A 25,620-nucleotide genomic window follows, 5' to 3' on the forward strand; every position below is an offset into this window, starting at 1 on the left:
AATTTACTGAGCCCTGGCTTTGGTCGGTCACTGAAATAAGCACGTTCACACTCACTGTCGTTTTAATTTTCCTCATATTGCTCCCATTCAGCCCCAGGAAACCGCGCAAGTAAATTCATATAATTCTGGGCGGGGTACGTTGGATGAGAAGAGAGATTTAACTGTTGCCTACTTACGGGTTTTACCTAAGGTTGTGCCTGGCAGCTCCAATGATTACTACATTTATTTTGGAAACGCTGTTACTCTCCTCGCTTCAACACAACCTGTTGACAGAAATTCTAAAAGCGAATTTTACTAAGCAGCCGGTTTTAGGGAGTCTGCAGAACTACCTCACCGTTTTCGCTTCAGCAGCGAAGAGCAACTGGCGCCTGGTACAATTGTTTAAATTAGGCGCTGCCGCCTCATTGGCCAGTGGCTGCTGCTGCTCAGTGATTGGCTCTGTGATCAGGTGGGCAGTACCCGGAGGTGCTCATTGGTGGAAGCGGGAAGTTTAAACAAAGACAGAAAGCTGTTGCTGTTTGGCACCTCTTTTGAGTTTGCAAAGTAACGGAGTTCGTTTCCTTTTTTCTCGAGTGTTGGTAACTGGAAAAGAACGGTGGCTGAATCACCTTTCACGACCTCCACAGCCGGCCTTGAGGGGAAGCTGTCAGCAGTCTTGGTAGAGGTCCTGCGGGGTTCTCGGAGCTGTCATGGCGACCCGGCGTGTGGGGCGAAGCTACTGGGAGCTGAGCCCGACCGAGCGGAGGACGCCGGCAGTACTGCGGCGGCCCCGGGACGAAGAGGAGGCGGCTTCCCCGCCGGTCCTGTCTCTGAGCCACTTTTGCAAGTCGCCTTTCCTCTGCTTCGGGGATGTTCGCCTGGGATCCTCTCGGACGCTGTCTCTGGCCCTAGACAACCCCAACGAGGAGGTGGCTGAAGTGAAGATCTGCCGCTTTCCTGCAGCAGATCGGGGCTTTAGCATCTCTCAGCGCTGTTTCGTGTTGCAGGTAGGTCGTGGGAGGGGCGCCCCCCGGGCCACTGCCCACAGTCTCCGCCATCTTTCCTGCTGCCTTTATCCAAAGGGATGTGGCTTGAAAAATACCCGTAAGGAGTGAAGTCAATTCCTTTTCACTAACTGCTGTGGGAGAATCCTCGGCCCCTGTATAGAACGCCAGGGTAGAGGGTAACTTGGATGGTGACAGCACATTAATATGCGCTCATAGAATGTTTAAAGCATTTATATAGACTTGATGGCGCAGTGGGTAAGCGCTTAGCTGCTAACCCAAAGATCTGCGGTTAGAACTCACCAACCGCTCCCTGGGAGAAAGATGTGGCGGTTGGCTTCAGTAAAGATTGCAGTCTTGGAAACCCATAGAGCAGTTCTACTCTATCCTATAGGGTCGCTATGAGTCAGACTGACTGGACAGCAATGGTTTTTTGTTTTTGTCTATTAAATGTTGTTGTTGTAGTTAGCTGCCAAGGCAGCAGCACTCATGCACAATTGAATAAAACGCTGCCTGGTCCAGCGCCATCCCCATGATCTGTTGTAATCCATAGTTTTCATTGGCTAATTTTCAGAAGCAGGTCGCCAGCCCTTTCTTCCTAGTCCATGTTAGTCTGAAAGCTCCGCTGAAACCTGTTCAGCATCACAGCAACATATAAGGAAGCTTCCATTGACAGATGGTTAGTGGTTGCGCATAATGTACATTGACAGTAATCTAACTGCCATGGAAGGCAAGAATTCTACCACTGAACCACCACTGTCCCCATTCTCTATTAAATAACCACCCCCCAAAAAAAATTATTGTCATTGAGTCCAACTCATAGTGAGCCTATAAGGCAGGGTAGAACTGCCCCATAGGATTTCCAAGAGGCAGCCGCTGGATTCGACCTGCCGACCTTTTGGTTAATAGCCAACGGTTTAACCACTGGGCTACCAGGACTCTGTAGCAAATAGAGGAACATTTTAAATAGACTTCAGGCATTGTGAAAGGCTCTTGCAGTCCTAAATAAATAGTAATTTTATTGTCAGCCCTCTTATTTTTTTCTTAAAAGAATACCTGGAGTACGTTGATGAGAGCAGCTTTTCTGAGTGCTTTCTGTAGGGTCACCATGAGTCGGTATCGACTCGAAGGCAGCTGGCTTGTTTTTTTGTTTTTTTTTGGTGGGTTCTATCAGCCGTCTTAAGATGCATTTTAGTTTCCATAGGTATCTTTAGAGTCTAGCTAACTGCTTTTTCTGGTAAAATACTGAACTTTGATTTGGCTAAGTGTCTACAGCAAAAAACTTCTCTAGGGTTGTTTTCAGCATGCACGTGTGGTGTGTATGCACACGTTAGTTTTTTAATCCCCCTTTGCCGTCAGTGCAGTTTTAATAGTGAATCAAATTCCATTTTATAAATGTTGTCTCAGGAACCTCCCCCTTAGCTTTTACTGCATTGCACTGGCCAGCGTAATGTTGCATTCCTGTCACCAAAAAACAGAGAATTTATGTTCTTATTTTGACTGCTCTGGCTTTTCATTGAGAAAAACCAAAAAAGCCAAACACGTTGAAATCAAGTTGATTCCGACTCATTGGGACCCAACAGGACAGAGTAGAACTGCCCCCACAGGGTTTCCAAGGATCTGCTGGTGGATTTGAACTGCCGACTTTTGGTTAGCAGCCATAGGCTAGCGGTAGCTCTTAATCACTGCCCCACCAGGGCTCCTTTCATGGAGTAGAACCTCTGAAAGTGTGAAAAGAAACCATTAGCCATTTCACAAGGCAGTGAGAAGAGGCTCTGATATGAGGTCCAGTGAATTCTGTATTATCAGTGTTTCACCTACACTTCAGGACTTTACTAAACCCTAGTTTCTTTTATGAATGATTGCTTCTTATCCTTTCTATGGAAACATATTTCTACTACATAATACTTTTACTAATTTCTTTTGTCATAATGTGGAACTAAAATATTTTATCTTATTGGAATTTACTGTTTTATAAAGTTCACTGTTCTTGTTTTTTTTAAACCAGCTGTTTATCATGTTATATGGTTTTGCCTATAAAATGAAAACTCATCTTTTTTTCCTTGAAAAACAGCAGACACAGAGTTTGTTTTGTAACGTCAGGGTTTTGCATTTGGAAGAAAAGGTGATTCTATCTACCTGCCAGGCCTGTGGAGTCAGACCGCCTGGATTCTAATCAGGCTTCAAACCAGTTCTTTTTGGTTCGAATCCCTGCTAAGAATTTGCATTTCTAACAAGTTCCAAGGGATGCTAATGCTACTGGTTAGGGACCAGTTCTGAGAACCACTAGTAGAGAGAGCAGTGGTTCTCAAAATTTATTATACATAAGAATCACCTGGGGATCTTGTTAAACTATAGGTTCTATATCTGGGGTGGAAATGCAAATTCTCAGCAAGGGTTCTAACTGAATGAACTGGTTCGAAGCCCTGGACTTCTAATTACCAGCTGTCTGACTTTGGGCAAGATACTTAAAGCTTTCTGGACTCGTCATCTGTGAAATATGCATAAACATAATACCTGCATCCTAGGGATGTGAGGATTAAAGGAGTTTATAAGATACTCATTTAATCCTGGTAATTCCTTCCTTCTACTGGTGGGGGAGTAGAAAGGAAAGGCTCCTGCTGAATTTTTTTAAAAAGCACTTTGCTGTCTTGGAATGCCAACTCATGCCTACAGCAAAGATTGTTAAGCAAATGTAGGATCTATGCTTTTATTTTCACAGCTATTAGCAAAGTTTTGGGGGAAGGAGACATTGAATGGAGAGTTTAACCAGGGCCAGGGTGTTCCACAGGAAAATACTTGTTAGGCCTAGTTCCTGTGGTGAAGACTGAATCTCAAGTATCTTTTGTGAATTGAGGTAAATGCCCTGGGGGTGAAAATAAAAAACAGGCACACAGGAGTTCTACTCTGTTCTATAGAGTCGCTATGAGTAGAAATCGACTTGACAGCAATGGGTTTGTTTTTTTGGTTTAATGTAGCTATTGGCTGACAGCATTTCCCATAAAGCATGAGGAACAGTTGCTAGAACATGTAGTCCAGATGCTGTATGGACTGCCTATACCTGGGCAGGTATGCACATATGCCTGGAATGTAATAAGTGATTAATAAATATTAGTAATGATGATGATGTGGACTTCAGAGGAGTTTGTAGGAGGAAGGAGTTTTTAGTTCATAGTGCAGGTTCATTATATCTGAAATAGAAGTAGTGTACATATCTAAAGAAGTAGCAATATATGTTTAAATTAAAAACACTCAACTACAATAAAATGTTTTGGAGATTATCTGTTTCATTGCTTCCCTGAACAATTAAGATTTTATTATAATTTTATTTTGTTGTGAGCCTTACTATTCATAGTGGCTTTTTTCCTTATAATGAAATGATGGCATAGGGTAAGAAAAATATATTTAACTCGTTAAGTGCTATTAGGGTATAAATTGTTGGTGACTAACAAATATTAGTTCCCTACTATATTCTAAGTTTTATAGAATGTGGTTTAGTTATTATATACGACTATTGTCATAGTCATTTAAAATGTATTTTTTTTGGATCATAGCCTAAAGAAAAAATTGTAATTTCTGTTAACTGGACACCATTCAAAGAAGGCCGAGTAAGAGAGATTGTGACATTTCTTGTAAATGATGTTCTGAAACACCAAGCCATATTGCTGGGAAATGCAGAAGAGCGGAAAAAGAAAAAGGTAATAACTTTTAATCATTTTGTGATTTCCTCTAAGAAAATGTTTAATACCCTGTCAAAATTATTTTGTTAATGAGCTTAAAACAAGTAACATACATTATATTGGTTATTTAAAGATAATATTCAATAGCTATCCACTTATTTGGTATATTTTGCTTATTTTCTGCAGAGGAGTCTTTGGGATACCATTAATAAGAAGACTGTTTCAAACTCTTCAAGTCATAACAAAAGGATTTCACATAGTCAAAATGTTAATAAAACATTTAATGTTTCCAAAATAGTTGACACTGTTAGGAGCCCACTACAAGCCTGTGAAAATTTGACTATGACTGAAGTCTGTTCTCCAACAGAAAATAATTCTTTAATCCTTGAACAAAATAGAATACCTATATCACCTATTAGCCCCTCTTTCAAAGAATGCTGTGATGAGACTTGCTTATCATCTTCTATACGTCGATCTACGACCTACTCATCTCTTCATGCATCTGAAAACGTGGAATTGCTGAAAGTGGAAGGTTCCACCATTTTGAAAGATTTTAATTTTAATGAGCAAACCTTAACTGAAACATCCTTTAACTCCCTAAATAACACTGATGGCCAAATTGAAGAGAATAACAGGCTTATCCTTACCCCAAACTGTTCTTCAACTTTGAATATTACACAAAGTAAAGGAAATTTTCTAAGTCCAGACTCCTTTGTACATAATAGCCATGCAGCTAATAATGAAGTAGAATTAGTCACATGTCTTTCATCTGATAAATTTATGAAAGATAATTCAAAGCCTATGCGTTTGGAACCCAAAATTGTACATGAAATTTATCAGACTATTTTAAGTCCAGATTCGTTTGTAAATGATAATTACGGACTAAGTCAGGATCTAGAATCAGAGTCAGTTAAACCCATTCTATCACCGAATCAATTTGTAAAAGATAACATGGCATATATGTGTACATCTCAGCAAGCATGCAAATTATCACCACTATCAAATAAGAATTCTCAGGCCCCACAACCTCCTCAAGATTGGAGAAAAAAAGTTTTACCATGTACTCATGGATGTCAGAATTCAAAATCTCCCAAGGCTATTTTTGAACAACCCAAAACTGTAGAAATGAAGTCAAATTACTACAGTGTTACAAAACAAAATCATCCTAAATTTTCTGCATTTCAGGATATTTCTAGTTATAATTACAATAAACAATCTAAGAGACGTCCAATACTTTCCACCACTGTTACTAAAAGGAAGTCCAACTGTGCCAGAGAAAAACAAATTGAAACTAATAAATCAAAGGCAAAAAGATGTCTCAACACTGCAGTAGGTGAACTGGAAAAAGTAATAGCAGATAATCAAAAAGAGAAAGAATCTTTTCATTCGTACCTTCCGATTATAGATCCAATTGTTAGTAAATTTAACTATCATAAAAATGAAGTAACTCCATCTTCCTCGAAGACAGTTTTAGTTGCTCGTAAAAGAAAGAGTGCTGGAAGCACAGAAAATGCAAATGTGAGGGGTGCAGTTACGGAACCTACAGAAGTACAAGAAATCAAAAGAATCCATTTTTCTCCTGTGGAATGTAAACAATCAACTGTTAAAAAAGCAAAAAAAGTCACCACACCCATCTCAAAACATATTAGTAACAGAGAGAAATTAAGCCTGAAGAAGAAAGCAGGTGAGTCTTTTTTATAAAACCTGTAATGAAAGTACACCTCTAAAGGGTGTATTTTCTGTTTCTTTTGGTTTTGTAAATCTGCTGTTGATAAACTTGTGTTAACTTGTACCGATCTGCTAGTGAAGATAAGGCAAATGTAGTGTTGAGGCGAATTCTGAACTTTTTGTGATCCTGCCCTTATTTACAATTTTAATATTTTTATTCATCATGAATTTTCTACACTAATTTTTTTAAAAAAAAATATTTCATTGCAATATTTATCTTACCTACTGAGTTTCTTGGTGCTTCCTTGTTTTACACCCAAGAGAAATACCTCAGCTGCCTGCCCTTAGTCCAGGCCCTGAGCGGAAGGCCCAGTAAAGTGCCAGCCCCAGAATACCACCTGAAGAAATGAAGAAGAGCCCACTGTGTAATGTGTGCTCCTGATGACATTATTCTCTCTTAGCCTCCTCAGAGCCCTTAATTAGGAATGAGGAAAGGGCCTCAGAGCTCCTCATTCCTTTGGGAAAAACCTCACTATTCCTTCCCAGTGCTCACAGCTTTACCACCAACTGTCTGCCTCAAACACAGGACTAATCCCACCATGCCCCTTTAATTTAATTTGCCACATATAGCAATCAAGTACAGGCAGGAAAACAAACCATACTCCTCATACTGTAGTTATTTTAACATCATTTAAAAGAATTCTAGGACTTCTAGGAAATACTACATGTCTATTTGTCTCCTTTCTCTTTGAGCATCCCCTGATTTGAATCACTTCGTACATTCCCGCAGCTCTCTAAACTCTCCTGTGCTCTTTGGCTCACTGTCTTTGATTATCACATCTCCTTTCTAAGCAAACATTCCCTCCTTTGTTTGTTACCTTGCTGAACTTCATTACCTGGTTCTCCCTTGAGAACAATGCTTTCATTGCAGCCCTTTCAAGTTGTGTTTTCTTGCCTATTGTTAGGACCCTGTTTCTCTTGGTGTGATAGTGGACCTCCTTGCTTCTCATTTCCTCTTCCAGACTATGGTTTCCTTAAAAACAAACAAACAAAAAGAAAGCAACAATAAAACAGCGTGAAGCTCCGTTTTCAGACTCTCCCACTCATACTCCTTGTTACAGTGAAACATTACTGTCAATATTTTTGCATCTGGCTCATGATATTTTCAAAAGTACTACTGTCATTTCTCTTCATGATTTCAAAATTCTGGTAGAAGGTCCTACGAGTACTCTGGCTTTTTAGTTCCAACCAGGCCATGTTCTCCTAAAAGCATCTCAATTTCTGATCATGCTGATTTCAGCATTTCCTCTAGAAAACTAACTCCAACATATTTTCTACTCTTCCCTAACATACAGTCCATTAGCACCACTACCTCTTCCCCCGCCCTCACCTCCCTCATGTCCTCTCTTCTTTACTCAGCTTGGATTCCGTAATTCATCATAATCACTCCATTCAACTCTCTTTCCCTCTATTGTACTTGCCCAGAAAGTTCGAAACCCAATTCAACTCTGCCTCCTCTATATCTGAACCTTGCTGATTGGTCTTTAAATCCATGACCATCAACCTCAAGTAAGCCCTTACTCTTTTGGCTGTACTTTCCTGGTTTGTTGACTTTATCACTGCTACAAACCATCTCATCCCTTTTCTCCTGAAGCTTCAAACATCTTTTCTCCTCATTCATGGTTGATAATAATAGCTAACACTTATTGAATACTTTGTCAGATCCAGTTTTGAGTGCTTTACTATTACCTCATTTAATAAAGCAATCTTACAAACTAGCAAATGAGAAAACTGATGCGTTGAGAAGTTGAGTAGCTTGCCCAAGGTCACACAAGTATTAAGTGATGAAGCTGGGGGTGTAACCCAGAGTTTGACCCCAGAGCCAATGCTCTGACCTTGCAACCTGAGGATCTGCTTCCTGTCTCATCAAGGAGGTACAAGTATGAAGAGAACTTTCACACACTGCCATAACTTCTATCACCCTACCTGTATATTCACCCATGTACTTTTCTTTCCTGCTGTGATATCATAAAATGTCTATGTCCCTAAATGAGGCCAGTCTGCTTGTATACCAGGTCCCATACCCTTCTACCCAAAGATGTTGCTTTAGTCATTGTCTTCTTTCTCATATCTTCTATTTTTTATTCCTTATTGGGCCATTTCTGATTAACATACAACTATGCTATTGTTATTCTATGTTAAACACAAACAAACAAAAACTTCTGTTGATAACTATATACCTTCAGCCTCTGCTCCATTCTTCTGCTTCCTTTTAAGCAAAACTTCAAAGTACCTAGGTGTTTAGTTTTGGACAAAGTAAATAAAGATGATCGTTAGACAGCCAAGTGGAAATGCTGAACAGGCAGTTGGACATAAGAGTCTACAGATTAGAGGTCCTTCCTGAAGATATAAATTTGGGAGCCTTCTATGTAGAGATAATAAAGAAATTCCACTAGAGTAGTCAGAAACTGATCGAAGTGGGTTCAGCAAATAAGAGAAGAAATTGAAACAGCTAATATAAACAACTTTCAAAATGATTATTTTTTTAAAAAAACCTTTTAATCAAAGGATAATCTATTTGCAGAAAGGTGTACATATAAATATGTAACTCAGTGAATTATCACAAAGTGAATACATGTGAGAAAAGCAATACAAGAAGAGATTGAAAAAAGTAACAAAGAGTTGAATAATATTAAGAATAATAGTGACAATTAATATTTGAATACTTTGTGCCAGGCACTATTGAAGCTTTTTATATAGACTGCCTCATGTAATCATCACAAAAAAAAACTATGAAAAGTATACTGTTACTATCCACATTTTATATAATTAGGATATTGGAGTTTAGAGCAATTAAACCACTTGCTCAAGGTCACACAAGCTATTAAATTGCAGAGCTGGGATTCAAACCTGAGCAGTACCAGAGTGCACCGAATCAGTTTGTAAAAGATAACATGACCTCCCATCTCAGTAAGTGATACCTCTCTCTTTATCATTACTCAGGCCAAACACCTTCGAATTGTCCTTAATTGTATTTCTCTCCCACCTTTTCTGTATAAAATCAAACACATGTTCTGAGTGATTCTAAACCCAGTCCATCAACAAATCCTATCTTCTCTTCCTTCAAAACATACTCTGAATTCTAATCACTTCTCACCACTTCCAGTGGCACCATCCTGAGCCAGTCTGTGTCATTTAGGGCCTGCTAACAGATCATGTGTTCACCCTTTGATTGCCTTGTCTATGGTCTGTTTTCTATATAGCAGGTAACCTGTTGCTGTCGAGTTGATTCCGACTCATAGCGACCCTTTAGGACAGAGTAGAACTGCCCCATAGGGTTTCCAAGGAGCAGCTTGTGAATTCGAACTGCTGACCTTTTGGTTAGCAGCCTGAGCTCTTAAATCTCACTGCACCACCAGGTCTCCATATAGCAGGTAGGGAGATACATTCATAATGTTAGCAGGATCCTATCATTCTTTAGTTCCAAATATTCCAATGATTTCCTATTTCACTGAAAGCCAAAGTTCTTAACAATGGCTTGTGGAGCATGCGACCTCTGTCACAATCACTCATTTCTGTCATTGTATCAGAAAGGAACCACAGATGATATGTAAACAAATGAGAGTGACAGTTTTGAATAAAATTTTATTTATGAACACTGAAATTTGAATTTCATATCATTTTGATATGTCATGAAATATTCTAGCTTTTGGTTTTTTCAACTATTTACAAGTGTAAAAAGTATTCTTAGCTTGTGGACCGTACAAAAATAGGCAATGCTCTGGAATTTACCTGAGACCCATAGTTTGCCAACCCTTGCTCTTAAAAATACTGATGGGCAGCTGTTAGCCCTTTGCTTATACTTAGTAGCAGCTTAAGCTGGTGTGAAACCTGCTTTTGAGAAACTGAACTGCTGTTCTGATGGGTTATTTGCACTGTAACTTTTATTGCATTTTCCTTTATACGTGCCACTTACCGTCTACCTCAGTCACCTGGGCTAGATACCTGGGAATCGTCCTAGAGATGGCATTCTCCATCACTTACCTAGTCAGTTGGTTATTAAGGCTTGTTGATTGATTCTACTTCTAAAATAATTCTCTTTGTTTTGCCTCCACTGCCTCTGTTATAATTTAAGTCCTCCTCATATCTAACTTGGGCCACTGTAGTAGCTTCCTTGTGATTTTCTGTCTCTAGTCTTAACCCCTTTCATGCCATTGTCCATAGTATTTTCTAACATATAACCAAGTATGTTACTTCCTGGATTAAAATTCTACACTGGCATATAAAATGCTTCAAAATGATTAATAGTGCGGACTCTGGTACTGCTCAGGTCTGAATCCCAGCTCTGCAACTTAATAGCTTGTGTGACCTTGAGCGAGTGGTTTAACTGCTCTAAACTCCAATATTCTAATTACATAAAATATGGATAATAACAGTATACTTTTCATAGGTGTTTTTTGTGATGATTACGTGAGGCAGTCTATATAAAAAGCTTCAACAGTACCTGGCACAAAGTATTCAAATATTAATTACCATATTATTTTTAATATTATTCAACTTTTTGTTACCTCTTCTTGTATCGCTTTTCTCACATATATTCAGTCTCCAGCCATATCGGCATTTCTGTCAGCAGGCCATATTTTTTCATGCATAACTTTCTTGTTTCTTTAAGCGTCACCTCAAGTGTACTCCCCTCTAGAAAACCTGTCCTATCTTTTCAGGAGGAGTTGGTGCTCCGTCCTCTGTGTTCTTATAGCTCCTTGTACATACATCTCCCTTTTGCAGTGCATTGTAATTCTTTTTAATCTTCTTCCACGTTAGACTGAGAACATCCTAAAGACTGGGGCCGTATCTTTCAGTTTTGTATCATTAGTACTGAGCACATAGTCTGCACACAGTAAATTGATTGAATGTGGACAACAGCTTCTACAGACACCAAATAAATTGTAGTTTCTAGTCTATAGCTTCCAGATGTCAGTTTCATAGATCACTGAGTTCATAGTATAGTGCCTGGCGCATAGTAGGTGCTCAGGTTTGCTAAATGAATATGTGGAGGACTCAAACTTTAATTTTAAAACAATCAGTTACTTCTTTGGGAAATTTATTTTATTGTTTTAATGCTATTAATTCTGCTTTGTAATATATTTTAGATTCATTAGTACACAGAACTCCTAGGTCTAAAACAAGCAAGAGGACTACATCTATTGTTCCTGTGGCACAGTCTAATTTGACCTTCATAAAACCATTAAAAACAGGCAAGTGTGTGTTTATTTTAAACTCTCTGAAAAACTGACATGAAATGAAGCAGTAATTGTATTTGGAATGGAAATGAATTGGTACTATTTTTTTTTTTTTAAAAAAAGAAAAGCCTTAAAAATTTTTTAAAGTGTGTATGCTAATTATACTTAGGATAGTCTATCAGTCTTTCATGAAGTCAACTCATGATGACTTAGGTTTTTGAATAACTGAGAAGTACTGCCTTACTAATGCTGCTTTTTCTTTTATTGCATTTTATACCTCACATTCTTTTAACCCTTTCCAGAAAGTGGTAGAAAGGCATATATTGTTGTGTTTTAAAGATAGATGGTTTTGCTAGTGAAAACGGCCTTTGGCTATATATTTTATAATAATTTAAAGGAAATTTTCTTATGCAATAACCTAATTGTATTCTTAGATATTCCTAGACACCCAATGCCATTTGCTGCGAAAAACATGTTTTATGATGAACGCTGGAAGGAAAAGCAGGAACAGGGCTTCACTTGGTGGCTAAATTTTATTTTAACTCCTGATGACTTCACTGTAAAAACAAGTATTTCTGAAGGTAAATATGGGTATCTTAAATAATATCCTTGTTTAAACAGAATTTTAACATGAATTTGTCACTTCTTAATTATACATATTCTATTACAGTTAATGGTATATTTCATTAATTCATTGGCATGAATGCTAAAGATTGTGTAGTTAAGAATTTTTAGTGAATTTTGTACTAAAGTATTGAAATTTACTTTTTCTTTTTGCTTTCGTTCTCTCATCAGCCAATGCAATTTCCATTCTTTCAGGTAAATGGGCTTTATTTTACCACAAACTTAATCAGAATTAACACTGAAACATGGCTGCTAAGAAATTCAATTCAGTCTTAGCTACATTGATAAAGTGTAATGTCCTGATGTATAAACTTAACATCCCTGTGTGGCCTGACCACTTTTGGGGTATAGTCTCCACTTTCAAGTACAATAGTTTAAGGGATATGGAGGCAAGCTATAGGATTGTAAGGAATCTGAAAACCAGTTGCTATGGAGGGTGTTTAAAACATTCCAGTGTTTATTCTAGAAAAGAGAAGATGGGTGTGGGACAATGGTGAAAGATGGTGCTGTTTAAACATTTGAAGGGTTTTCTCCTAAGAGAGAAGGAAATTTACTTTTGTGTAGATCTCACATAGAAGTTATAGGGATCAGTTTGAACTCCAGATAAGTAGAAATCCTCGTAAACATTCAAATTGTCCACCCATCACATAGGATATCTTTTTAAATGGTGAGATTTCCATTGTTGCAGTGCTCAAGCAAAGATTGGTTTGTATTTGCCAGAGAACTCGTGTATGGAATTTCTACATTAAAAGGGCCTTTGGATTAGACGACCTCTAAGATCACATTTCTTTGTTTCCAAAAGGAAACAAAGCCCAATTTTTAGTTCCCTTCTTAAGAGAAAATATGTTTTACAAAAATTCAAATTACATCTCAAAATGTAATTGATTTTTAAAAATCACATTCTTTAGAGGCTTATATTTTTATTAATTATAAAAAGGGCGGGAGCACAGAACCTGCTTTGGAGGCTGTTTCATTAATGTGGGTTAGGTGGTGAGAAGTGGTCAGACTCGGCATACGTTTTGCATATGGAGCCAACAGAATCCAATGATAGATTGATTTATGAACTGAGTGAATGGTGACACCTTTATTTTGTGAAAAGACAGGAGCAAGCTTGGAGGCAGCAGGGAATAGATTCTGGTTTTGGCCATCTTGAGTTGCATTTTATTGCTGGATTTAAGGATACATATATTATCTAACCAGAAACATTCTTCCTTTTGTTTTTACTCAGTAAATGCTGCTACTCTTCTTTTGGGAATGGAGAGTCAACATAAAATAAGTGTTCCTAGAGCGCCTACAAAAGATGAAATGTCTCTCAGAGCTTACACTGCTCGGTGCAGATTGAATAGATTACGTCGCGCAGCCTGCCGTTTATTTACTTCTGAAAAATTGGTTAAAGCCATTAAAAAGCTTGAAATTGAAATTGAAGCTAAACGGTTAATTGTTCGAAAAGATAGACATCTCTGGAAGGATGTGGGTAAGAAGATTGCAGAAACCTTGAGATTAGTTCTTTAAATACACGCTAAGGTTTTATATCTCAGAATGAACACATATATGCTTTGGCTTTGCTGCCTACAATCTCACATACTTAAATTTGTTCATATGTGCTTTTAAGAATGGATGTATATTTTATCAAGATTAATTTATTTCATATAAGCAGTATCCTTTTTCAACTGATTTCCCTCCATGAAGTTTTATTTATCATTCTTATTTGATTAGTCATTGGAGCTTACCTGCTTTTTACATGTGTTTCAGGAGAACGGCAGAAAGTCCTAAACTGGCTTTTGTCATATAATCCTTTGTGGCTACGAATTGGCTTAGAGGTAAACCTATTTTAGTTTTTAAAACAAACATACATTTTTATGTACTTTTAACAGAATAAACTCCTTAATAGCATATGGTTTTACTCGTAAAAGTGATGGAGTCATTTGATTAGCTTGATTTTCATCTTTCAGTATAAAATATAAGATCCATTAATACTTGCTCATTCGGTAAATAAGCCATGCTGTTATATATTACACTATATTGTTACACAGTAACTTGTCAGTATAGTCTCTTAAAGATAACGTAATTTGGACCTGGTTATAATAACAATTATAGGAAGCTCGTTTTTGAGCACTTACAAATGATAGGGACTAGACTGTTTTAAATACGTTTTCTAATTTAAACCTCGACAAAGCCCAGTGAGGTATGTATTATTTCTACTTCACTGACAACATAGAAGCTTAGATGTTAAATGACTTGCCAAATGCCAATAACTGGTCAGTATTTGAACCAGTCTGATGCCAGAGCCCAACCTTGTAACTATTTCGATGATGTACTATCATAAAAACGTCATCAGGGTTTGAGTTACATGGCACATGGCCCAATAATACCTAGAATATCAATTAAAACTAATTGAATTAAATGGTGCTTTTTCAAAAAAAAAAAATCCCCCTGTATTTCCATTTCTTTTCACTGCTATTCTTTTATCATTTTTTTTCTAGGCTCCTTACCTTCCTCATGTGGGATATCCCATTAATTATTTTAACTTATTCCAGGTTTTAGAATAGAAGAATCTTTGGAGTTGAAAATAGTCTTTGCAATCATCTGCTGTTTAGGTATCAAGAAATTGAGGCGCAGAGAGAACAAATAAAAACTTACTATTGTTACACAGGTTAATAGTGGCATTGCTTGTATTTCCTGATTTAATTCTGGCGCTTTTTCCCTTTCATTAGCCAGAAGATTACATGCCAACTGGCTCTGCTTCACATATCTAGTAATTAGCTTCTATTGAATGGGAACTCCCTCCCCTAATTTGGGAGATAACCTTTCTTGTGGCCCAGATAAAAATCATGAGAGCTGTGTAGAGAGCTGTAATGCCTTTTAAAACTTCTGCTTAGATGCAGTGTGCATCACCTCTGACCAATTCCAGTGGCCAAAGTACATTATCTGGCCAGGTGTGCATCAGGCAAGAATGTATTATCCTTCCAAAAGAGGCACAGCAAATCTATGGCAGTTGGTAGGGAAGGGAGGGCTGAATAATTACGAACAATAAAATGTTCTCCCTCACCTCCACACTAGTGTTTCTACGTTAGGATTCAGTAAGTGGGCATGACCTTTGAGGATTTTAAGAAAGCTTCAAAGACCAAAAAGAAGAGGTAAAATTTCTCTGTTTTGGCAGATATTTCTATTTTCCCAAGCTTTCATCTCTGTTTTCTCACTATAAGGTTATAACATATAGTTTAATATGCTTTTAGTTTTTGCTAATTGTTTTAAAAATTATTCAAAATAAGCATATTGATATTAAACTAATTTTGTATTTAAACTGTTGTTTGTAAACAGATCTGAAGTTTCCAAATTAGTATCTTAGATCATTTGCGGCTGGATTTTCACTTGGCAACTATTAGAACACTTTGAATATTTAGGTTTCTGTTGTACCTTAATGATATACTTTGTGGAACAGTTATGATGAAATTTGAAGACTATGCCTACATTTGATAGTTCTTTACCTTAAAGGTTAAAAATTTAGAAGTAAATATTGCTTGTTAGATGATTTTTAGGAATATGCCTTAATCCTGAGGTTTTGAAGTTTTTCATTGTGAAATATATTGTATGAAGAATTCATAAATTGTGTATGCACAGTTTAAAGAGTTTATTAAGCAAATATCCACATCACCCCCATACAATTTAGAAAATAAAACATTGCCAGTTTCTTAGAAGATCACCATCTGTTTACCCAGTTACATCTCTTTGCTTCTTAGAGATAACATAGTCCTGACTTTTGCTCTTTCTTTTCAGACGGTTTTTGGGGAACTCATATCTTTGGAAGACAACAGTGATGTCACGGGATTGGCTATGTTTATTCTGAATCGCTTGCTTTGGAATCCTGATATAGCAGCTGAGTATAGACACCCCACTGTCCCTCATCTTTACAGAGATGGTAAGTACTTTTGCCTGGCTGCCTTCTCACCACACTATTCATAAATGACATCTTCTTGTTCTTCCCATATCAATTTAAAGTTTACCTTCTCAAAAAAAACTATGTAAATAGTTCTCTCGTTCTACCACCCACCCTTCCTTTATCCCCATTATCCGCCATCATTTCTTCCATCACTATTTGTAGCTATTTTCACCAGTGTGTTGTCTCTTGCCACGTTCTACCCCCTGCTAGGCTATAATCCCCTTGAGGGCGGGTATCTTATTTGTTTTAGTTTACTACTGTATATCCAGCATCTAGATGGTGCTTGAATATAGTAGGTGCTCATTAAATATTTGTTGAATGAGACCAACTAAGACTCTTGATGTCTCTGTGCCTCTGTTTTCTTTGTGAAATGGAAATGTTAATAGTACCTACCCCATAGAGTTATTAGAAGGATTAAGTAGATTCATGTGTGTAAAGCACTAGGCACAGGCACATAGTTTTATGTTTGCAATTATATTTTTTGTTATTAGCACACAGTTATTATTGTTATTTTAAGGTGAACCTTGTCTTTCATAGATTAAGTTGCTATGCTTTTGTGTACTTTATTTAAGGTCATGAAGAAGCTTTGTCTAAGTTTACACTGAAAAAGTTATTATTGCTGGTCTGTTTCCTTGATTACGCTAAAATCTCCAGACTTATTGATCATGATCCTTGTCTCTTCTGTAAAGATGCTGAATTCAAGGTATAGTTCTCATGTTTTATATTTCACATTTAAGATATTTACTCTCCTTTATTGTACAGTTTGCCTTTAGAAAAAATAAAATCCCTGACGATTAGTACTCTGGAGTAGAATTGGAGCCCTGGTGGCACAGTGGTTAAGAGCTCAGGGTGCTAACCAAAAGGTCAGCAGTTTGAATCCACTAGCCCCTCCTTGGAAACCTATGGGGCAGTTCTACTCTGCCCTATAGGGTCACTACAAGTCGAAATTGACTCAATTGCAATGAGTTTGGTATTTTTTTTTACCTAGTGACTCTTACCAGTGGCTCGAACTGTGCCTGACTTTTGTGAGTTGACCTTTTACCAGCATGTATTGCCCTTACTCTTGATTTTGACTTGAGAATGAACTCACCTATGCCTCTGAGGAATTAATTCTTGGAAAATTTCTTTCCTAATTTTAATGTCATATATTATCAAACTAATACTAATTTTTAAAATGTTTTATTAAGTTTGAGCAATATTTAGAAAAATATTTAATTGAAAATATATGAAATTTGCATTATTGCCATGTGATATGAAACCTGTAATCTTTTATAGTACTATTAATTTTATTTTATTTCTATATGTACAGAATGATTTGAAGGATTTGTTTTATTATAAATAAAATTATAATATTGGACTATAATGCTTGCATTTGTTTTCCACAGGCTAGTAAAGAAATTCTTCTGGCTTTTTCCCGAGACTTCCTAAGCGGTGAAGGTGACCTTTCTCGTCACCTTAGCTTTTTGGGACTACCTGTTAGCCATGTTCAGACTCCATTTGATGAATTTGATTTTGCTGTTACAAATCTTGCTGTAGACTTGCAATGTGGAGTGCGTCTCGTGTAAGTATAAGAAATAGAATTATTTGTTTAATGAGTAGACTAAAATTTTCAGGAAAACACCTTTTTCTGTACTTTAATAGGTTTTTTGTTTGCTCTTTCTCATACGGGAATAAATATAGGGTTAAAAATTTGAGGTAGCTAATGCCAATATATCAATTTTGGGCCCAGAACCTTGTCTTCTGTCCTTGCTGACATGTGACTAGGGTCCAGGGGTAGGAACCACTGAAGTCCAGAACAAGAGTTGGAGAAAGCACAGAACTAATTAGAATATCAAACATTGAAATACACTATGTCTACAGTGGCTTCACAAGTGCCATATCATTTCAGACTGATTTTAGTAGTAGTAACCTTGTTTTACACACGAGGAAAATTAAGAGGAAAAGATAGAATGTCTTGTCCAAGTCATATACAGTGGAATTGGAACATCAGCTCAGGATATCTAACTTCAAATCACGTATTTCCTTGGTAACAAAGTGGAATCTTCAAAATTGGCTTTGGAATGAACGCATTGAGTAACCAAACCCTCCATTGGAAGGAATGACCTTTGGCCTGGTGCTGGGTTGGCCCCTTTACAGTATCCAGATTGGTAACATCAGTGTTACGAATACCTGTTACATCTTCATCAAGGTAGCATTTCGGAGTCAAGGAAAAAGATTTCTTTAAAGCAAAGATATGGCTTCTCTGTATTTCAGAAATGTTAAGCCTCAAAACAGCAAGTTAAGCTTTGAAATATGGCATACAAAGAGATAATAGCCTTCATAAAATATATCCTGAGCTCTTTTCCTAATTGGGTACATTCTTGTTAGATTTTAAATTACATATGTTATAGCCAAGATATTGTAAGCATGCTAAATTTCAAATTGGCTAAAAATTTAACAGGAATGAAGTCACTTGGAATACACTTACTAACTTCTTTGTTTGAAGTAGAGGTATCTTTAGGGTGTAAACTGAGAACCTTAAATCCATGTCTCTTGGGGACCAGTGAAGCAACTATGAATGCTTAGCCTGCAGAATAGCAGAGAAAACTGGGATAATAAACGTCTTCAGTGGTTAAGCGTTTGGCTGCAAAAGAAAAGGTCTGCAGTTTGAATCCACCAGCTGTTCCTTGGAAACCCTATGGGACAGCTCTACTCCGTCCTGTAGGGTCACTATGAGTCGGAATCGACTGAATGGCAACGGGGTTTTTTTTTTTTTTGTACTATGCTAAAAGATGATTAAATTGTTTATTACCAAGCAGAAGAACCATGCATGAACAACAGATGAAATTTTCAGGAAGATGAGTGTTGGTTTGGTTTAATAACTTGCTAGTATTCAGATCTACACTTAGGAAGACACCAGCTCCAAGTGTTGGAATGTTCAAGCAGAGGTCAGAGGGCTACTTGGCTAGACTGGAGGAAATCTTTGACAATAAGGAAGAGATCCCTAGACCTTATGAGTCCCCAGTTTTTCAAAAACAAAATACATGTCCTTTGCTTCCTTCTAAATTAAATTTCCTTGAAAGTTCATTCTTTTCGTTCCTAATCATATATTCTCACAAGAAGTTAATAGTCTTTGCAACTTTTATTGTAGCTATCTTTAACTTCAAAAATTTTCATACAAATTAGAATATTTGCTGAAAATGTTTTACATTTTATTTTTTATATTTGGTTAGTTTGTTCATTTCATAAATCCAAGCCACCAAATCTATTTTCTTGCCAAAAAGAATTGATGTTTTCAGACCGTTTCCACTTTCCAGGAAGGACAGTGATTGGTTTTATGTTGAGTGCTGTTTTTCCACAAAGAAACACATTTTAATGCCTTTACAGGAGTTACTTAGTCTTTAGCAAGGTTGGATGTTGATGCTATGTAGTTGATTAGGAACGTCCACTAGTTAAGAGACTCGGTCTTGCATACCATATTTCTATTCTGTGCGATGTCAGCAAAATGACTGTTTGATTGGTCTTCGAAGTCATTTTATAATACTTGGGAATGGTTAATTAGCTAATGTCATGGGTGATGGGTCCAGGTCATTGTTGCAGAAATGCTTCATATATTAATTGGGTGATTGGCCTAGATTGATTTTAAGTAGCTTTGTAACCTTTAGAAACTATGGTTCTATAAAAAGTTTGCAAACTTTAACTATATTAAACAACCGCTTGGGGCTTATTTTTTCTGTGGGAATAGCGATTATTGTCTGGTGGAGAATGCACTAAAAAAGTCAAACCCACTGCCATCGAGTCGATTCTGGCTCATAGTAACCTTACAGGACAGAGTAGAACTGCCCTGTCGGGTTTCCAAGGCTGTAAATCTTTACGGAAGCAGACTGCCACATCTTTCTCCTGCTGAGTGGCTGGTGGGTTCGAACTGCTGACCTTTTGGTTGGCGGCCAAGTGCTTTAACCACTGCACCACCAGGGCTCCTAGGAGAAAGTGCTAGAGGCTTAGATATTAGGAGTTTCAATTTGAACTGTGGTGTGTGTCTCTTTTATTAGATACTCAAATATTTTTACAGTAATCTGGTAAAATACTAGAGAATGGCTTTGGAAATTGTTAAAACTGGGTTTTAAGTCTTAGTTCTGTCATTACTAGGTAAGTGATCATGGGCAATTTACTTAACTTTTGTGGGGCTTGGTTTCATCATTAGTAAAAAATGGGATAACAATACCCAATTTGTGAGATTTGCTGGGAGAACTAAAATAATAGAAAGTACTTGCTTGATGTGTAGCATATAATACACCCTCAATAAATACCATGTAGTGCTCCCTCAATAAATAACATTTTCCTTTCCCCTTTCTTCCTTCCTTCCTTTTTCTTTATCTGTAAATCCTTGCTTTTTTGTTTACGTGTATGTTTGTGTATAAATCTCCCATTTTTTCTTTATTATCGTAGGTTCAAAGACCTCCTCCCAACCCCAGACTTAAAATGAGAAATAACTCTTATTTGCTAACTATGGAACAACAGGGTATTGAGATAGTTTTTCAGAGTCTTTTTGACCTAAAAACCCTCTTAGGGTTTATTTGGCTAATAACTATATTTAAATGAAATTTATTTTTCATATATGTTTTTATATAGCAGTTTCATCTCAAAATTCCTTTACTGCTAGGCGAACCATGGAACTTCTCACACAGAACTGGAATCTCTCAAAGAAACTCAGGATTCCTGCAATAAGCCGTCTTCAAAAGATTCACAATGTTGACATTGTTTTTGAAATTCTTAAATCACGAGGAGTTCAACTAATTGATGAGCATGGTAAAAACTAAGTAGAGATAAAACATTTTTCTCCTAGTTGATTATTCATATGTATGTGTATTATGTTAATGGACTGTCTTTTCATTTGTAGGAAACATAATCCTATCTAAGAATATCGTGGATAGGCACAGAGAGAAAACTCTTGCATTGCTTTGGAAAATAGCGTTTGCTTTTCAGGTATCAAACATTTGGTACATTTTGGACTTTTTATCAATTTTGAATATTTATAAAAACAATTTGAATTAAATAAAGATAAACAATAATAGTTATCACTTACTGGAGTTTATTCTGTCCCAGGAATTGTGATAAGTGCTTTCTTTATATATATTCTAATTGAATGTTCATATCACCCTTACAAGGTAGGTTGTTATCTCTACTTTACAGGTGAGGAAACAAGCTGAAGGTTAGTTACATTGTTGATAAGAGGTGGAGGAGCTGCATGGGGCCAGGCTTGTGTGGCCCCAAGTCCATGTTCTTAACCACTACGCATTCCATCATGAAGATGTAGACTGTTTTTGCCTTCAAAATGTGTGAATTTTTGATGCTAAATTTTGTATACGTTTTGAGCACTTTGTTTTCTTAGCTCTTTAAAATTTCTGATGAGGTTATATTAACTTCTACAGTTTATCTAAATGGTTAATTTCTGTGGGTTAAAAATATCATAGTGTTTATCCTTTTTTTGTGCATTTCAGGTGGATATTTCCCTTAATTTAGATCAACTAAACGAAGAAATTGACTTTTTAAAACACACGCTGAGTATAAAGAAAGCAATGTCAACACTATCATGCCATTCTGATACTGTCATTAATAAGAAAAAAGACAAAAGGAATAGTGGTTCCTTTGAACAATACAGTGAAAGCATAAAGCTGTTAATGGATTGGGTAAATGCTGTTTGTGCCTTCTATAATAAGAAAGTAAGTTTCTTTGTTTTAGCCCAGTATCTTTAAATAAATTTTTGCTAACGTCAATTAAACTTGATGTACAAAACCTTTTCTTGTATTTCTTAAATAGTTTATATGTGTAAGCAAACTTTTCCTCAAATGAGTTAGCATATTGTTGCTCATACAGTGTATTTTATCTGACTTAAGGTGTTCTCAATCGTATGATGCAATGCGATTTTATGTATCACCACAGAAACCCTGGTGGTATAGTGTTTAAGAGCTACGGCTGCTAACCAAAAGGTTGGCAGTTCGAATCTACCAGGCGCTCCTTGGAAACTATAGGGCAGTTCTACTCTGTCCTATAGGGTTGCTATGAGTCGGAATTGACTCAACGGCAGCAGGTTTGGTTTGGTGTTTTTGATGTAAGAAAGAAAAAATACCCTAATAGGCGACACTTGCATACTGCAGGGACACCAAAGGATCACACATTTACTATGAAGATAAATGCAGGTAAACCCACCATGCAGGAAAGGACAACAGAGAAACAGCCTTACCACTCGGTAGACCACAACCCAAACCCATTGCCATCGAGTCAATTCTGACTCATAGCAACCCTGTAGGACGCAGTAGAACTGCCCATAGGGTTTTTAAGAAGCAGCTTGTTGATTCGAATTGCCAACCTTTTGGTTAGCAGCTGTAGCTCTTAACCACTATGCCAACAAGGCTCCACTAGAAAGAGGCAGGAGGAAAAAATGTAAGGTGATCTTTCTATAATCATTTGTTAGGTTGATACTATATTTCTGTAGGAGTTGTAGCTTTAAATGTAAATACACAAAAAACAATTTCCTTGACACACGTGGATGAAATAAATAACTGGAAAGGAATATAAAACAGGAATAGTCATAGAGAGTACATTTAACTAAATATGGTAAATTGTTATACTTGGAACAAGTATTATTAGCAGAAAAATTATCAAATATATGGATAATATATGTTTTAACTAAATACTAGAGCGCCAAAGAAGATACTATACTCAAATTCTACTTTTGGAATGGTTAGTATTTTATAATTGTGAGTTTGGTTGTGAATATGGCAGTGTACTAGGTACTGTTAGAAAATAATGTGATTTTCTTACCTATAAAAAAAATTACTGGACTATAAAACCATTGGCATCTATATTACTCTCTAAATGCAGTTATTATTTCTCTGGTATTTCCAATTAGGTGGAGAATTTTACAGTGGCTTTCTCAGATGGCCGTGTGTTATGTTACTTGATCCACCACTACCATCCTTGCTATGTGCCTTTTGAGGCTATATGTCAGCGTACTACTCAGACTGTGGAATGCACACAGACTGGGTCAGTGGTGTTAAATTCATCATCTGAATCTGATGCTAGTTTTCTGGATATGTCTCCTAAAGCATTTGATCATGGTTAGTCCCTTTTTGTTGATGAACTTTTCAAAAATTTCCTGTCTGTGATTTTTGGCTAGAGCAGTCTAAATTTTCTTTTTTCACTTGTACGGTAGAAAATACATCAGAACTGTACAAAGAGCTCCTAGAAAATGAAAAGAAAAATTTTCAATTGATTAGCTCTGCAGTCAGAGACCTTGGTGGAATACCTGCCATGATTCATCATTCAGATATGTCAAATACGATTCCGGATGAAAAGGTAAGTAAGAGGAGTTTTTTTAACCAATAGTGTCCCAGAAAACGATGGTTAGTTGTCTGTCCACTCTTGCTCCTCTGTTTCCATCTTTCGTGTTTTCTCTTAGGTGGTTATTACCTATTTGTCATTTCTTTGTGCAAGACTTTTGGATCTTCGTAAAGAAACAAGAGCTGCTCGGCTGATACAAACAACTTGGAGAAGATATAAACTAAAAACAGATCTAAAACGCTATCAGGTACTCTTACAAAAATGTAAACGCCATACTGTTAATTGTACTTCATAAAATGCCAGTTGGTTGATTCTTTATGCTTTTTACATTTTACTGATTTATGAAATTATTGAGGTAAAACTCAGTAATTGTGTGTGTTGTTTGGGTTGAGTTAGATGTTGATATTTTCCCTTAACTCCTGATGTTTCCTTTAATCCGTACATCTTCCAGCCTCCATCCGCCCTTTCACTTTCTCTGCTCCGGGAAAGTGGAATAACATATCTGCTTTGTAAATTTGTGAAGAATAAACTGAGGATACTTGACTGAGCTCTTCCCTTCTTCCTTTTGAAACCTAATCTGCCTTCAGAGAGTAGGAGTTCTCCATTATTTTTTCATGATGTGCTCAGTGAGGCTGCCTTTAACTAGTGCTACTTAGGACTGGGTGCCAAGTATCTGATTTTGGGATTCAGTATGCAACCTCATTTTGTCTGTCATACCTCTGTCTTCAAATTTATCCTTTATGAAAGAGATATTTTGCTTTCCATTGTTTTATTTCTCAAAATGTTGAAGACCTAGACATGGGAATAGGGATGTTACTTATTTTTGTGACCCCAATAGTATGGAAATTTGCATTAATGTAAAATAACTTTTTTCTCTTGAAGTCTGAGAAAAATGTTGTGTTTTTTAATAAACTGAGAGGTGGTCGGCTTGATCAAGTTGAACGAACCTTTAATTCTTTTATCTCCCTACCCACTCCACTAATTATGGTTGATTATAGATCTGTAGGGTCGCCATGAGTCAAAATTGACTCAATGGCAGTATTTTTTTTTAATATTCATTTGTTTGGAAAAATAAAACAGCCATGCTTGATACAATTTATCACAGATATTTCAGAAATAATGTTCCCCTGGTATTTCAGTTTTTAATTATAACACATTTATGATAAAGTTCTTAGTAGCTGTGTAAAACAGCTAAATTTTGACAACTCTTAAATATATGTTTTCACATTCCATATCAGGCTTGGAAATAACATTAATTGAAATAATTTGCACCTGCCCCACTTAAAGTCGTTGTAGTAATATTTGAGAAATAGGCAGTGTCTTACACATGTTCACAAATGGTCTTCTCTGCTCCCATACATTCTCTGTGCCCTATCTTGTCACTCACCTTCTCAGGATTTGCCCCCTTGCCCACGAATCCACTGGAGGATAATGCTATACTGCTGGAAGCTTCTAGAAGAACTGATTTCAGGGAAGACTCTCTCCTGGCCAGTCCCCAAGTTATTTCATCCACTCTTTTCATGTGACAGTACATGAGAGATTTAGAATTCAAAATATCAGTCAGAAGTGGAGTTTTTGTTTTGTTTTGTTTTTTGGTAGTGAAATATGCTTTATTTTCTGCTCAGGATAGCCTTATGTGTTAGTCAGGTATTAAGTGCACAAGTCTGTTAGCTTTGGTTAATAAGATCCCTTTTCTTGATTTATTTCTTTAGCCCAGATAATAGAAATTTCCCTGTGTTTTGAAGGGCCACATTAAAAGAGGTTTCTGTATCCATAGTTAAACTTCATTGATCCAATATGACCACTGCTTCTCTACTTCCTATGGGATATACACTTATACGAACATCCAATTACATCTTTTTATTTTCTGTTTGGAACGTTAAATAGCAGTTTCCTTATATATCTTAGAAGAAATATGACAGTAAAAACAGCAAAAGCCAGAACCTGTGTAAGGCAGAAACCTGTCAGAGAAGGAAAACTCAAATATTTTCCACTAATAGAGAGTGATAGGAAAGTGGCAAGACTGCACCCTGTCAAAGGCGGAAAACTTGTGAGACCCAGAAAAAACAAGGCAGTTCTGTCGAGTTCCGGCTCTCACAGGTTTCATGGTATAAGCTAGCAAGTGTATAAATATATCTTGAGATCACTTTTTTGTTTTATAT

The 25,620-nt window shown here is 36.8% G+C and overlaps 1 protein-coding gene across 1 annotated transcript in view; it reads left to right on the forward strand.

Moving 5' to 3' along the window:
- The first annotated feature begins 209 nt into the window (after window positions 1–209).
- ASPM (assembly factor for spindle microtubules) overlaps window positions 210–25,620 on the forward strand; it is a 55,219-nt gene continuing 29,808 nt past the window's right edge. Inside the window, exons 1-16 of the mRNA XM_023730368.1 lie at window positions 210–986; window positions 4,538–4,681; window positions 4,850–6,347; window positions 11,482–11,586; window positions 12,006–12,152; window positions 13,424–13,669; window positions 13,948–14,015; window positions 15,973–16,114; window positions 16,708–16,838; window positions 17,521–17,696; window positions 20,778–20,923; window positions 21,015–21,100; window positions 21,616–21,837; window positions 23,028–23,235; window positions 23,331–23,473; window positions 23,577–23,705. Coding sequence (XP_023586136.1) covers window positions 690–986; window positions 4,538–4,681; window positions 4,850–6,347; window positions 11,482–11,586; window positions 12,006–12,152; window positions 13,424–13,669; window positions 13,948–14,015; window positions 15,973–16,114; window positions 16,708–16,838; window positions 17,521–17,696; window positions 20,778–20,923; window positions 21,015–21,100; window positions 21,616–21,837; window positions 23,028–23,235; window positions 23,331–23,473; window positions 23,577–23,705 — 3,888 coding nt within the window. The 5' untranslated portion in view covers window positions 210–689. The remainder of the gene's footprint in view (window positions 987–4,537; window positions 4,682–4,849; window positions 6,348–11,481; window positions 11,587–12,005; window positions 12,153–13,423; window positions 13,670–13,947; window positions 14,016–15,972; window positions 16,115–16,707; window positions 16,839–17,520; window positions 17,697–20,777; window positions 20,924–21,014; window positions 21,101–21,615; window positions 21,838–23,027; window positions 23,236–23,330; window positions 23,474–23,576; window positions 23,706–25,620) is intronic.

Source organism: Trichechus manatus, unplaced genomic scaffold, assembly GCF_000243295.1.
Source record: "Trichechus manatus latirostris isolate Lorelei unplaced genomic scaffold, TriManLat1.0 scaffold00035, whole genome shotgun sequence".
Classification (NCBI taxonomy): domain Eukaryota; kingdom Metazoa; phylum Chordata; class Mammalia; order Sirenia; family Trichechidae; genus Trichechus; species Trichechus manatus.